Source organism: Falco peregrinus, chromosome 8 (assembly GCF_023634155.1).
Source record: "Falco peregrinus isolate bFalPer1 chromosome 8, bFalPer1.pri, whole genome shotgun sequence".
Classification (NCBI taxonomy): domain Eukaryota; kingdom Metazoa; phylum Chordata; class Aves; order Falconiformes; family Falconidae; genus Falco; species Falco peregrinus.
The window spans coordinates 35,372,794-35,386,072 of record NC_073728.1 but is presented as its reverse complement, the minus strand read 5'-3'; the positions used below and the strand labels follow the sequence as shown (position 1 = coordinate 35,386,072).

The window sequence follows — 13,279 nt, the reverse complement described above, 5'->3', positions numbered from 1 at the left end:
CATAAAAGCAACTTTCTAAAGGTCAAGTCAGGCAGTTTTCCCAGCACAAGGCTAAACAGTTGGAATTACATGTATTCTGACACTGTATGTTCAGGAGAACACGGAACAGATTTTTATATTTGTGCTTTTGCACATTCCTGTATGAATAATCACAATGATTCATTGAGGCTCATTGCAACATAAGGTACTATTCAAAGTGAATTGCAGAATTGCCCAATATGGTAATAGTTAACTGATCTCTCGCTGGGCATGCATAATAGTCAAGCTAAGTCAGGTATTCTCATAAGAGAAAGGCTTAAAGCAAAGGAACAAATGTCCCACATTGATTCTTACAGTATTAGCATGGGAGACATACAATGTATTTATAGGTTCTATATATAGAATATGCAAATGGCTTAAACTGGAAGTTATTCTGCAGGGAAATACAGGAGGGAAAGTTTCTGTTTTTCACATTTTGTAACGTTAACAAGTACCTATTCTGTCTTCAGTGCAGATGCTCTTAAACTGCACCAAAAATGAAAGTTTATCAGATGAGAAATTGCACTGAGAGCAGTACTGATTTTGGGCTTTGCCCGTGCATTTTCAAACAGTAAGGTTTCAAAATAATGTTGTCCTTAAAGGCCAAGTTGGTTGGCTTGTTAGGATGGCACAACAACTTGAAAAGGCATGCAGCGCTCTAAATAGGTAGTTTAACGCCCCTATTCTTACAATGAGGGCTAAGGTAATTCATGTAATATGTTTGTCTATAAGATTTTGCTCAACTTAGATATTCATTAGCATAATTTGCCAGTGTTTGCTTTTAGTACAGCTTTCTAAGTGGTAGAGTGAGTGAAACACTTGGATACGCTATTTCTATTAATTTTGATATATTTCTGGTACTAGACATGTGAAGAGCACGTTCTTACAAATTGACTGTGGTCTTCTTCAAAGACACCTATATAATCCTTACAGTGGCTGACGCAGCACTGTAGAGTTGCAAATCAGCTTTTATACTTTTTGATGAACCATTACGGTATTATCTCAGGAAAATTTCCTACAGTCCTTCAGCATGACAAGCAAAACCCCTCAACTTTACAGAAACGAGTTAACAGTTTCTTTCTCTGTATGTTACCAAACAGACTGAATAAACCCAATATGGAGGTACCCAGCATTCAGAAATAGTGCTGTGAATTTTTTTTGTGTTTTTTATACATGCAGCAGTGTCACTAAAAATAGATTTATTTTTTTATTTATTTATTAAGGAACACAGTATTTTTTAAGTGATTCCACTGTTGACTATCTTGACTATTACTTTTCATTGTTTCTAAATAAATCACACATCTTAACAAGAAACTTGGGCTCCAGATAGCTGTGATAATTGAAAAAGGCACTGCACGAGCTGTACATTGCTATCTCCCTGCTCTGCTGGAGAGAGCATTCCTTATCCTGCTAGAAAGAAGGCAGCCAAATTATTTAAACCATCAGAGAGGATATTTTTAGTTATATCTCATTTTATCTAGAGACAATTAGGGAGCGCTTATACATGATTCTGCCATATAATATCCAGCTGACTGGAAAGACTGGTACCATTTTCAAGCAGTACACTGCTGCATCCAGAGGACATCTGTCTGTTTGAGTTCCAATTCTAGTTCTCCTCTCCTCCCTGCATTATCTTCAAGCACAGTAAGAGTAAGAACGCACAATGACCATAGCTGTGATACAGTAGCTTTTAACATACATTGCCTTCTAAAAGCTAATCTGAGGAGTCAACTGTTTGGATCAACTGAAGAGAATATATTTTTTTAAAAAGTCACAGAACAAGGAAAACCCCAAAAAGGTACAATACAAGTGTTTCTAAACAACCCTCTTATGAAAAGCCATTTAGAATGATGGTTCAAATATTTGCAGCAAAACCCTCTCATAAGTTGGTAACAACAACAAGTGTCTCAGAACAGAAATGAATTTGTTTACCTGTCATGAATTCAATTGCTCACAGTTTCAAATGTTTGAATAGCTCAAAAATCCGTGGTGCCACTGCTTGCTCTACAACTCTTCATGCTACTACTTTTGTGAAATGACCCTCTTGGATCATCTTGATCCTCTGTTCTAAACATCGGCACTTACCTTGCTCTTATACTTGCCACTTTTTTAAGGCTTGGTTTTATCCCAGTGAGCTTCTTGTGCTCTGCTGGAAGCCTCATCGGTTACAGATACTACCTGCAATGGCTGCTAAACTGCAAACCAGTGACATACTGATTTGATTTAGCACAGGGATGACATCTCTGAATAAAAAATAAAAGATCACTAAATTAGAAAAGGTGGTTTTACATATGTTTGCAAGTTATCACAGGTTTTACTCAAATTAATGTTTTATGACATGGTGAACATGAAAGTTGATGCCTAAAGTACAACCACTAAGGCAGGTCAGATACGGCTGTGATTGATTTAGGTTCTCAGTTCTGTTGAAGTGTATAGTAAGTCATACAAAAAAGGTAGCAATACACATTTGTTCCAGCCAAGGAAGTAACTAGGTACAACTGAGAACACATAATAATGTTTCTATTACACGAGAAAGCACAGATTTTCGGACTATGGCCAAGCTATGTATTATGATTACTTGGCTCCCAGGTGTGATGACATAGAGCCTGTGCAGTATAGATACAACATGAAGGCAGAGGTTTGTATCCTGCTTTGCTCTTGTAGGAATCCTGCTGCCATCATGCTGTTAATTCACTTACAGAAGCTTTATAAAGGAACAAGATGTATTTGCTATGAGAAAGCACAGAATAGCAGCATAAAGATAAATGCTTCTGAATGGTAAAGCAAGCTGTAACTACCAATGCAGTGTTTCTCCGGACAGCATGACTTTTGCAGATTTTTGCCTCTGCCCAGAACATCCAGTTCCTACTTAAGTCATCACATTCTCAGTCAAATTCTTCCTTTATGTTTTTTCTAGATTTATCTTTTGATACAAATTTTGCTGTTATTCCTAGCAAATATAATGGGCAATAGTGGTGTTATCATTGTAATAGTCCAAGGATATAAGCAAGCCCCAGTTCATAAGCTTCTCTCTCTCCTTACATATTTGTTTCAGTGTACAAAGAATCACGGTTTGTTTTTTTCCATTTGTTATTTTTAAAAAAATAAAAGGTTGGACTAATTGTATTTTGAATGTTAATGGTTTTAGTTGATCTAAGTCAGAACTCTGGGAGAGCAGCCACATCAAATGAGATCCTGGTAATTTGCCATGACTTCACCATGTGCAGTTCCATGAAATTACATGCCTCCCATATGGCTGTTGCTATAGCTATGCCAAAATCAACCAGTAACACTATAATTTGGCTTGTGGCCCTTCCTGGAAGAAAGCTACATACATCTTATATCAGGGCAGATAAAACATTTTCTTTATTAGCTCTCTGTAGTATTCCACCAACCACTGGAAAAACTTATTTATATTAAAATACTCAGAACATGATGGATAAATGATTCAGCAATGCACTTTGTAATGAATACTTACAATAAAGTGAATATTGTCTAATGAATAACGTAGACCTGATTTTCCTTAGCTGATTCTCTAGCTTTTATTGTCAGCTTTCCTTGGGCTTAAGGGATGTTTACTGTGATGTACTGGATATTAACCTGTCTTTTAAATTCAGTTTATACCAATCTACATTGCCATATGCTGACCTGGGCAAGATCAAATTGATTCTCAGCCCTCCTGAGCATTTCCAAAATTCCTTCATCCCTGCAACTTTTACTTCCTTTTGTTTTTTCTTGTTCCTCACACTTTACTGTGCTTCCCAGGCCTCGATCTATATATGGATTCACAGAGTTGTTCTTTCTGCGTGCTCAAGGGCAGGCCATTAACTGCATGAAAACAATCCAGAATGAGCAGGATGTTGAAAAGCTTCCCACATAGCTTAGGAGTGATTTGTAATGCTTTTATCTAGGTACGCACTTCTCCAGGCTGAAGGACTTATGACATTTCAATATGTGTTGCTGGAGCTAGTAAATCATACCTGCATCATGGAAAATTTTGGAGCCCCAAGACTTATATATAGATTGCGGAAAGTTGTCTTAAAATTCTCTCCATCTGAATCAAACTGTTAGATTGCTCCTGTGCTTACTTGTTGACTAGTAGAAATACTTTCCTGAACTTTTATCTTCTCCTTCCTTACGCATGCATTTGTATTCCCCTGCATTCTCTTGTCTTATATTTACATTGTAAACTGCCTGGAGGCAGACAGCAACAGAAGTAGGGTTCTCTGCAATGGTAATTACTTCTGTTATCATGGATATTCAGGAAAAGATCACCTGTCTCCCAACTGTGCTTATAAAAGCTGGACTGTGATGCATCATAGAATGTTGATACTGCTAGATTATGTGTGCTGTACAAGATGGTACCAGAATAACGCAATTTAGGGTTTTATTCCCTCCCATTCAATTGGTAAGATTGAAAACATACTAAGACATTGTCTCCACACATTAAAAATTTGATTATCTGGTACACCCTGAAACAGTGAAAAGCTTTGCGTAAGTTTGAAACCGACTTCTGGCCAAATAAGGATGAAAAGATTCAGAAAATTACACCACAAAAACAGACAGTAGGCTTTTCCTATTGCTGCTGTACTGAAGAAGTAAGCAAGCCTTGGCAAGAAAATTTTAAAATATGTCAGCACCACAATCCTGCTGAATCTAGCTGAATTTTAGCTTTATAACCTCAGTTTTGTAATTTGAACACACAGCTTTGATGCTAAACAACCCACCAAGATAATCTAAGATGCTAATGCATGAAAGTACAAAGGGTCTATAGAGGAAGGAAGCAGTATTGAAATTTGGATCGATCTATTTTAATTTTGATGAGTAATATGCCAAACTTGCATTTATAGTACAACAATGTGAGATAACATTGCTTAAATAGAAATCTTGCAACTTTATTTTATTAGACTGGCGCCTGGGTCCACAGCCACCTGAAGAACTCCATCTGGCAAGACTAATAAAACGAAACATGAGATCTCATGGCCAGGGAGTTCAGTCTTTTAAGTCCTTCCCTTGCAAAACTGTGATTGACTTGGCACTTTGATATTGAGAGAAACCCTATGCTTTTTGGTCCTCAAATGTAAATTCTACTGTAATTCAGTAAAATAAAATGCACCAGCACTGCTCTTTTTCAATGTCATTCTTAATGCAGACTCAGGAAGAACACGAACTGATAGCAAGAGATCACAGTAGAGTTACTTAACAGATTTGTTTCACTTTCCATATGAACTGCAGTAATTATTTTCTTTCCTGCTCAGTGTCCTACCATTTCACAGGAAACACTTGTACTCACAGGGAGGAAAAAAATAAATCCAGCTACTGGATATTTTCTGTAGAGTGCATTAAAGTAAGTGCTTGTGTGTGTGATTTAATGTTTCATAGTGAAACAATGCTTCTGTTAGCAAAAAGTCATCAGCATACTCTCACAGCAGTTCTGCTATCTGTCTTTTAACTTTGCTATTGAAGCTTAGCTAGACTAATTAGGAGCATTATTTGGAAATACTAGGTAATAATTTGTGGTACCTATGGTACACTGACAATTATGCTGTTCAAAACTCACTACAGCTGGGCACACTAACTTGGTAGTGCTGATCCCCTCTGTGGCAGCTCTGTGAGCTGTAGAACCAGGACATGACCTGGCAGCTCCACACCTTCCGGATGCCAGTTTTTTGGCCCTTGTAGCTCCTCTGGGGGGTTACTTGAACTTCTGCAATTGGAGTGCTAAGCCGCTTTCTCATTCCAGGTCTCCAGCTACCAGATGCAGCAGTTGAACCTGCTGCATATATAACCCTGAATACCAGGTAATAAAACCAAGAGGAAAGGGAAAAGTCCACATGGTACTTTATGTGATAACTGTATTATTTCTTTTTTATAAATATGTACCTATGCACACACAGAGGCAGGTACATTAAAAAAAAAGAAAGAAAAAAAAAAAGACTATTTGCACTGTCTTTGAAAAGCTTTCAGACATACTCATCTTTCATTTTCTAGCACAGCATAGCTGCCAGGCTACACAATATCCTGCAGAAATACCTTTCATTATCTGTAAACTGCCTCATAATGTTCTATTCACAATTTGCTTTGACATTAAAATAAAAATGTTAATATTCTGAATATCTCCTTTCCTTGCTTATGTTCCTCAGGAATATCTGGCAGCCCACAGAAGCCAGATGGTGGCTTGAACTTCACAACTGAACTGTCTATCTGCTGCTAAAAAAAGGGATGGTTTTGATCCTTCCTATCTCCTCCTGAAGGGCATGTACCCAGCCCTTCCTTTGTGCTGGCACTAACACTTGTCTAACCCTACAGTGAACTCAGCGAATGAGCCTGTTAAATAGAGATAGCTTAAACTAAGCGGCTCTTGAAGAAGGAAGCAAGACCACTGTGAGGCTACCTTGAGGGCTAGTGGCTCCTCAAGGCATGTGGGGGCAACTGCAGTAACAGAGCCAGCAGGACTGGGGACTCACTGGCCTGGGCACGTTCTACAGTACGTGGTCGAGGTGAGGTGGGCAGACAGAAAGATAGTGGCAAAAAGAGTCCAGATCATCAGACAAGTTTGTGGTGGTGAAACAGGTCCGAGGTACAGCCAGAATGCTGCCTGCAGACCAGGCCTGGGGCCAGTGACAGTAGCCAGGGAGGCCCACAGGGACAAGGTAAGTTTAATACCAAACCAGAAAGCAAAGATAGGACAACATACACGGACAGCACAGCCCAGACAAAAACTGAGGGCCCAGAGCTGAGCTTTAAATGGGCCTCCTGTGCCCTTGGGCAGGGAGTGTGGAGTAGAAGCCCCAGGTGAGGCTGATGAGGCCCGTTGGTACACACTGAGCCCTGACAATTACTCCTTTTGATGAGCTACCGGTTCATCATGATTGTCCTCAGCCTGACATGGGATTATACCACACAGCTCACATCCTTACATTGCCAAGGCATAGCAGCAAGCAAAGGACTAAAAATACCTGCAAGACCCAATACTAGAACTGTTAAACCATTAAAATGATTTGAAACAAACAAACAAAAAGCATGTAGCTACAGTACACCATGGAGCTGGGGAGACCTGGGGACACAGCAGCCTATCCTTCAAGGCCTGAAGGGCTGTGAAAGGTGGAAATAGCAAACACTTAAGCAGATCTTTTGTATTTCTCCCACCTGAACACCGGAGTCCCTGCTGCACACGCTTTAGCCCAAAAATCCCTCAAGATGAGGGTGGGGGCCTATGTCTACTCCAAGGAAGCGCCGGCCGCCTCCGAGCCCGCCAGCGGGCGGTGGGGCCGGGCCGGGCCGGGCAGGGCCCGCTCGCTGCTGTGACAGGGAGCGGCGGCCCGGGGTCAGCGGGGCCAGCGCAGGCGGGGGGGAGAGCTGCCGGCCCAGCTGCACCCCGCCTCCGGCTGCGGGATTTTCAGGGATGTGGAGCGTGAAGTGTGGGGTCAGTGCTCCCGTGGGGAGGTCTCTGGGCAGAAGGTGCTTGAGGGTTTTCTCTGAAAACAGCTGAGGTGAACCCGGTTCTCGGGGAAGCTGGCCTGCCCAGGGCTGGTGCTGCGGGGCATTTGATACCTTCCCCAAAGGCTGTTTAATTTGCCGGCCCAGCCAGTGTCTGGCACTGCCAGCGAGTCCCGGGAGGAGCGTGGCCTCCCGCACTTGCCCTTCGGCGACACTTTTTGAGGAAAGTTTTTCAGCACCATCCTCACACCCTCTAACCCCCTCTCCTCTCAGGTTTTCAGCATTAACATACTACTCCAGCAGTCCTCGCCCGCTCGCCGCCCCCGAGGAGGAGGAGGCCGGGGCGGGCACTGGGTAAGAACCCGCCCGCCCGCTCCGCCTCGCAGGGGCGAGGCCGCGAGATCAGACGTCAGCGCGGGCTGGGGCTGTCCGCCCGCCCTCGCCGCCGCGCGCAGGGAGGGGCGGGTCAGCCATCTTGGGCTCGCCGGGCCGTGCCTGCGAGCGGGCGGGGGAGGGAGCGCCCGCCTTGCGGAAGTGCCCTCACTCCCGCCGCCGAGCCCGCCGGAGCGCGCCCAGGGCTGCCCGCCGTCCCCAGCACCGCCGCTACCGAGGAGCATGGCAGGGCGGCTTCCGGCCTGTGTGGTGGACTGCGGCACCGGGTGAGCGACGGCCGGGGCGGCCGCTGACAGCTCGGTGCCGCCCGGGGCGGGGCCGGGCGGGTTCCGCCGCTGCAGATGGCGGCGGGGGGTAGCGCTGCCTGCGGCGGGGCCGGGGAGCCGCGCCCGAGCGGCCGCGGTGCCGGCAGCGGGAGGGCCGGGCCGGGCCGGCGCAGCAGCTGGCTGCCTTCGCGTCCCCTCCCCTCCCCTCGCTCTGTCCGGCGGGCCCGCCGCGGCCGCCCGGCGGGGAGGGGTGTCCCGGCGCGGCCCCGCTCCCCCCGCGCCGGCAGCCGGGTCGCGCCGGCTGCTCGCCCTCGGGCCGCCCCGCTGGCAGCAGCCGCCTGCGGCCCCGGTGCCGGCCGGGGCGCGGGGTCCCTGCGCGGCTGAGGAGCCGGGGTGGCGAGCGGGGAAAGGACGGTGCGGCTGCCCGCCGGCTCCCGGAGCGCCCCGCTGCTGGGGGTCTCTGCGCTGGCGGGTGCCGCCCGGGGGGCTTTCTCGTGCTGACTTTTTTTCATCTGTGGGTAATGTCATTTATTCTGTTACTTCTCTCTGTGGAAGAAAAAAACCCCTCCCCCTCCACGGAGCAAGCGCAGAGGAACTTCCTTAGTTTTGTCAAAGCCTCTTCCTGCTTTCGGGCTTTTATACCTTATAAGGCAGTTTTCAGTGTCAAACGTGAACCAAATGCGTTGTAGAAACTCTTCTTTTTACTTAGCAGCTGCCAGCTGGTGAAGAAAACGCGGTGCCGGCGGTGTATGGCACCGAAAGCGCTGCGGGAGGGAGGCCCTGGGGGCTCCTGCTCCCCGCTCCGCCGCGGCGGGGGCGGCGGGCCGGGCGGCGGGGCCGGGCGGGGGTTGCACCGTGCCGCCGGCAGGAGCGCGCTGGGGGGTGACACCGCGCCATGCCCCGCCGGCTGCACCTGCACTGGGGTCTCTGCAGATGAAGTTATTTCATTTTAGGCATAATCCATCAGCCTTTCCCTGGAAAGGGAAGTACTTGTATATTTTCAAGGCTTTCCCTCTTTAGGTACCGCCGATAGCGTGCTGATTCTTTAACTCATCTTTTTGTTTCGCTTGTCCATCCTACTAAAAATAACTCAGTTTTCTCCATTAACGTGCTGTAGGTACAGATGTATATGGTACCCTTCAGAAAGGGCATGTTCTTTTGAAATCCAGGCACTTGTTTTTTGAAGGCACGTGCTTGCCTTCCCTTCAGGAGAATGTATTTGGTGTAGGATGTTAATAAATAGGTCTGTAATAAGTGCAGGTATATATGTGTCTATAACATCTGCATGTTTAGCAGTTGTATGAAGAAGTCACGCCTGTAGTTAGACTAAGGACTAACCCCTTGAATTTTACGGAATGAACGAAGCATAGCAGGAATGAGAGTGGGTGGCTGAGTGTAATGGAAGTATGTGTGAGTTTATCATGATACGTACATGCACTGTTTATCTTTCAAAACAAGATCTGTAACGTACTGTGCTGCATGCTGCTAGAGGTTTTTTCTTATCCCACACGTTTGTGCGTTGCAGGTAGTCCCATTAAAGTCAGCGATTACATCTCTATAGGTTTGCAAAATACAGGTGGTGATCACTGGTGTAGAGAGACTCACTTTGCACTCGCTTTCAGTGATGCCCAGCAGGAACAGCATGCTAGCGTACAGCTGCTGAAGAAATGACTTTGTCTTTTTTTAACGTGAGGGATATACTGAGGGAAATGAGTGTTAAAGCAAGTGTTCCTGGAGAAGATCTGTGTGTAAGTTCTCCATTAATCAACGTCAGTGCACAGAGCATATTCTGTAATTTTCTTGAAGATGATGTTGACCGATTTCCTGTTTTATTTATTTATTTTCCCCTCAGTCTTCAAAGATTTCTCTAAGATACTTTTATCTTTTGCACCTTTATTTTTGTGTTTTAGTGCAGCTAGACCTGCTCTGCTATCCAGGCTTTTCCTTTCTGGGCACTTTGTAGTCCAAGGTTGTTCTTCCCCGAAGTTCTGTTTCAGGAAACTGGGGGCAAAGGTGTTTAACATTGGAAATGTTACAGAGCATTGGGGTTATTGGAATTAATGGATTTCAGTAGGCAAAGGTATAAAGTGGTGAATATACATAGGAAAAAAAGTGTAGTACTTGAGATAAATAAGGAGCAGGTGGGTAGTAGTGCGGTGGGATGTGACAGCATAATCATGCTTGTACTTTTTTATTTTTCAATTGTGCAGCCCTCCCCGCCCATCTCATTTTGTGTGTGTAAGTGAGAACATGACGCACAAATTATGTCAGCCTTGTGTTCTGTGCGAATCAGTTGAGGTCTCATCTTTCACCAAAATGAAAGAAAGCAGACTAAGATAGCCCCTGAAAACAGGAAAAGAAAGAGGTTTCGAAAATACCACCAAAGCAGAAATGTTGAAAGGAACTGCCTTGTTTGGAACAGGGAAGGCTTTAGAAGTGCACAAAAATTCCAGTCAGTAGGTTGTTGTTTTTTTTTAAGAGGGAAGGGATGATAATTAATTTACAGTCCAAGGAGAATTTACTTTAATCAGCAAAAGGGCACATGTAGGAGAGGTAATAAGGGTGTCTTCCTACGTGTCATATGCCTATAGCCACAGGTTTGGTTTGTTGATCTGAGTGTTTTTCTTGTGTGTGTATGTGTTCATTTTTTCCAGCTAAGATTGAGGTGAAGGAGATGGGTGAGAAAGGTGGCAGAGTTGTGCTTTTCAACATCAGCCGGCACAGATTAGACAAATTTTAAAAACATTTTTCAAAGCATGAAGAGACCAAAGCACAGAGGGGTTGGGGAGAACATGTGACATGTGCCTCTTGAGGTTTTAGCTGGTTAGTCAAACTTTATAGTGATCATCCAACTACATGTCAAACAGCTGGAGCTGGCAGGTGGGTGAAGTCAGTGACATAGCGGTCAGATTATGGGTGCAGCAGAAATTCTTCCAGTGTTATGTCTGTTACTGTGAAATTTGCATTCTTTGCTTAAGCAAACCTGATATCTAGAAAATAAGGTAATGGATATCTAGTAAGAGCAGGTAAATACTTAATTGTGGTTTTAGGAAGCTACTTGTCTGAAGCAGCATCTTAACAGTACAGTTACAGACGTGGAAATGAAAACGTTGAAGAGCTCAGTTAAACGCAATTGTTAAACCCAAGATTATTTCTTTCTATAATTGTTAGCATTGTCTAGTTTAGTTTTAAGTATATTGTCATAATGTTTGGAAATCTATAAAAGAATATCATGGGCCTTATTGTCAGGGAGGTCTTTGTCCATGTTAGTATTTAATTCAATTTTACTTGGCTGCTGTGAGCTCCTTCATTTCCCTTCTTTCCACAAAATGTTGGCACCATATCCCTCAACAACGAGCTATGAAGTAGCGCACCTATGTGGTGGTCTCTTCATATCCTTCAAGTACTGGCAGATGTTTATGATGCTCACTAACTCAGTATGTATGCTGTGAGTGAGACTTCCTTACATACACCACAGTCTGAAGTATTACATGCTTTTTAAAATAGAAGTATAGGAAAGTATACGAAAAGCACACCAAAGAAAGAAAAAGACTTTTTTTTTTTTTTTTTTTTAATCTCTGTAAGCTTCAGTCTTTTGCTGTGTGCCTTTTGGGTATTTGAATAGTTCTTGCCGCTTGTTCTACAGGCGAACACAGTGCAGCCTGCGAGCCATGATTAAAAGCTCTTCCTATGCCACTTCAGAATTTAGCTTGATTAGGTTGACAAGCTGGTTTTAGCTGTGTCTTTCTGTATGAATGCATTCCCCCCCCTTGTTATAAACTTGTGTAGCATTGAATTAGCTCATTTGGGATGACAGCCAATTGCAAGTGTTCAAATTAACAGCTCTTTAGCTGAGCTGAAGTAAGTGGCTGTATAACCTACTGCAGTTCCAAAATGAGAACTTAATTTTAGCAATGAAAGTGATTTAAAGAAAATTATGTGTATTTACTACACCTAAACTGTTTTCTGTAGACTTGTGTGCCATTTTTCTGGGGCTATGAGGTGGATCCATTCAATACTCGACTGTCACTGGTGACCAGCTTTTGGTAGTGTACCTGAGAGTCTTTTGTTGGTAGGGTCATGTATGTTGGTTAGCCTTCTCTTGAGTAAATTGGTTATGTGATTGTGTTGGAAAAAAAATCTGTTGTGTGGTAATCTTCTCTCATATGCTGCTAGACCCCTTTTTCACTTCCCTTACACAGTTTACAAAAATGTGTGTTTTGTTTTTTTCTTTTTCTTTTCTGAATACTAGGGGAGAAAAAGGTTTTTGGGTTAACTGGAGAAAGACTCGCTGTTCATGATGGGAGCACAAGAGTCCCTTGATGCCCTGGGTTCCCTCCAAGCTGAGAGCCTGGAAAATTGAGCCTTCTCAGGGTTTCCAAGCTTTTTCAACGTGAAGTTGCAAGCTGTTGTTTGAAATGAGTCACATATATCTCTTGAGTTTCTTGGCTGTTCTGTTTCTGTAACCAGGTTTGCTGTGAATGAAGGGAGGACAAACATGGGTACGTGACAGCTTAAGTTGGCTGGTGCTCAGGTGGTACGCATGGTGGAATGAGGTTTGCATTGGGGGACATCTCTACAAACTGCATTTCTCTAATGTTCGTGTCACACCTGTATAGCTTCATGCTGTTAAGTAGAGCAAAGTATGTATAGGTTGAGTGTCTTATGATAGGAAAAGTTATGACAGGATTATGTTGTTCTGTTTCTCCTCGGGGTTTTGACCTGGTAGTGTAATGTGTACAAGATCCATGAAAAGCTAATCATCTTCAATAAACAGCAAAGATAGGTGAGATGAGAAATCCAGTGTATGAAAACAAGGTAAGGGGAAGTAACAGCCTGTATTTTATTTGCTCTGCAACTTTTTTACTATCTTATACTGGACCTTGAAATAAGTTTCCTTTTCTAACCCATTCTGGAATGTTATTTCCACAGGTTTTCAAATTGTAACTTCTGTTTAATACAAGTATTTCAGCACTGTGATGTTCTTGCAGTTAATATTTCAACCGGATATCTTGTCATGACCTTTCGGGGGTTCCAGTCTTTATGAAAACATTCTCTTTTGGGATGAATTCGCTCTATGTTGTGTCATCCCACAAGTAATTTCTCAGTATGGAAAGCATGAACAATTTCTTAATGGAATATGGAAAAAATACTCTTCCAGG

The 13,279-nt window shown here is 43.7% G+C and overlaps 1 protein-coding gene across 1 annotated transcript in view; it reads left to right on the top strand.

The window, feature by feature from the left end:
* Positions 1–7,911: 7,911 nt before the first annotated feature.
* Positions 7,912–13,279, top strand: part of ACTR3 (actin related protein 3) — a 32,799-nt gene continuing 27,431 nt past the window's right edge. Inside the window, exon 1 of the mRNA XM_055811972.1 lies at positions 7,912–8,117. Within this exon, the coding sequence (XP_055667947.1) occupies positions 8,074–8,117 (44 nt within the window). The 5' untranslated portion in view covers positions 7,912–8,073. The remainder of the gene's footprint in view (positions 8,118–13,279) is intronic.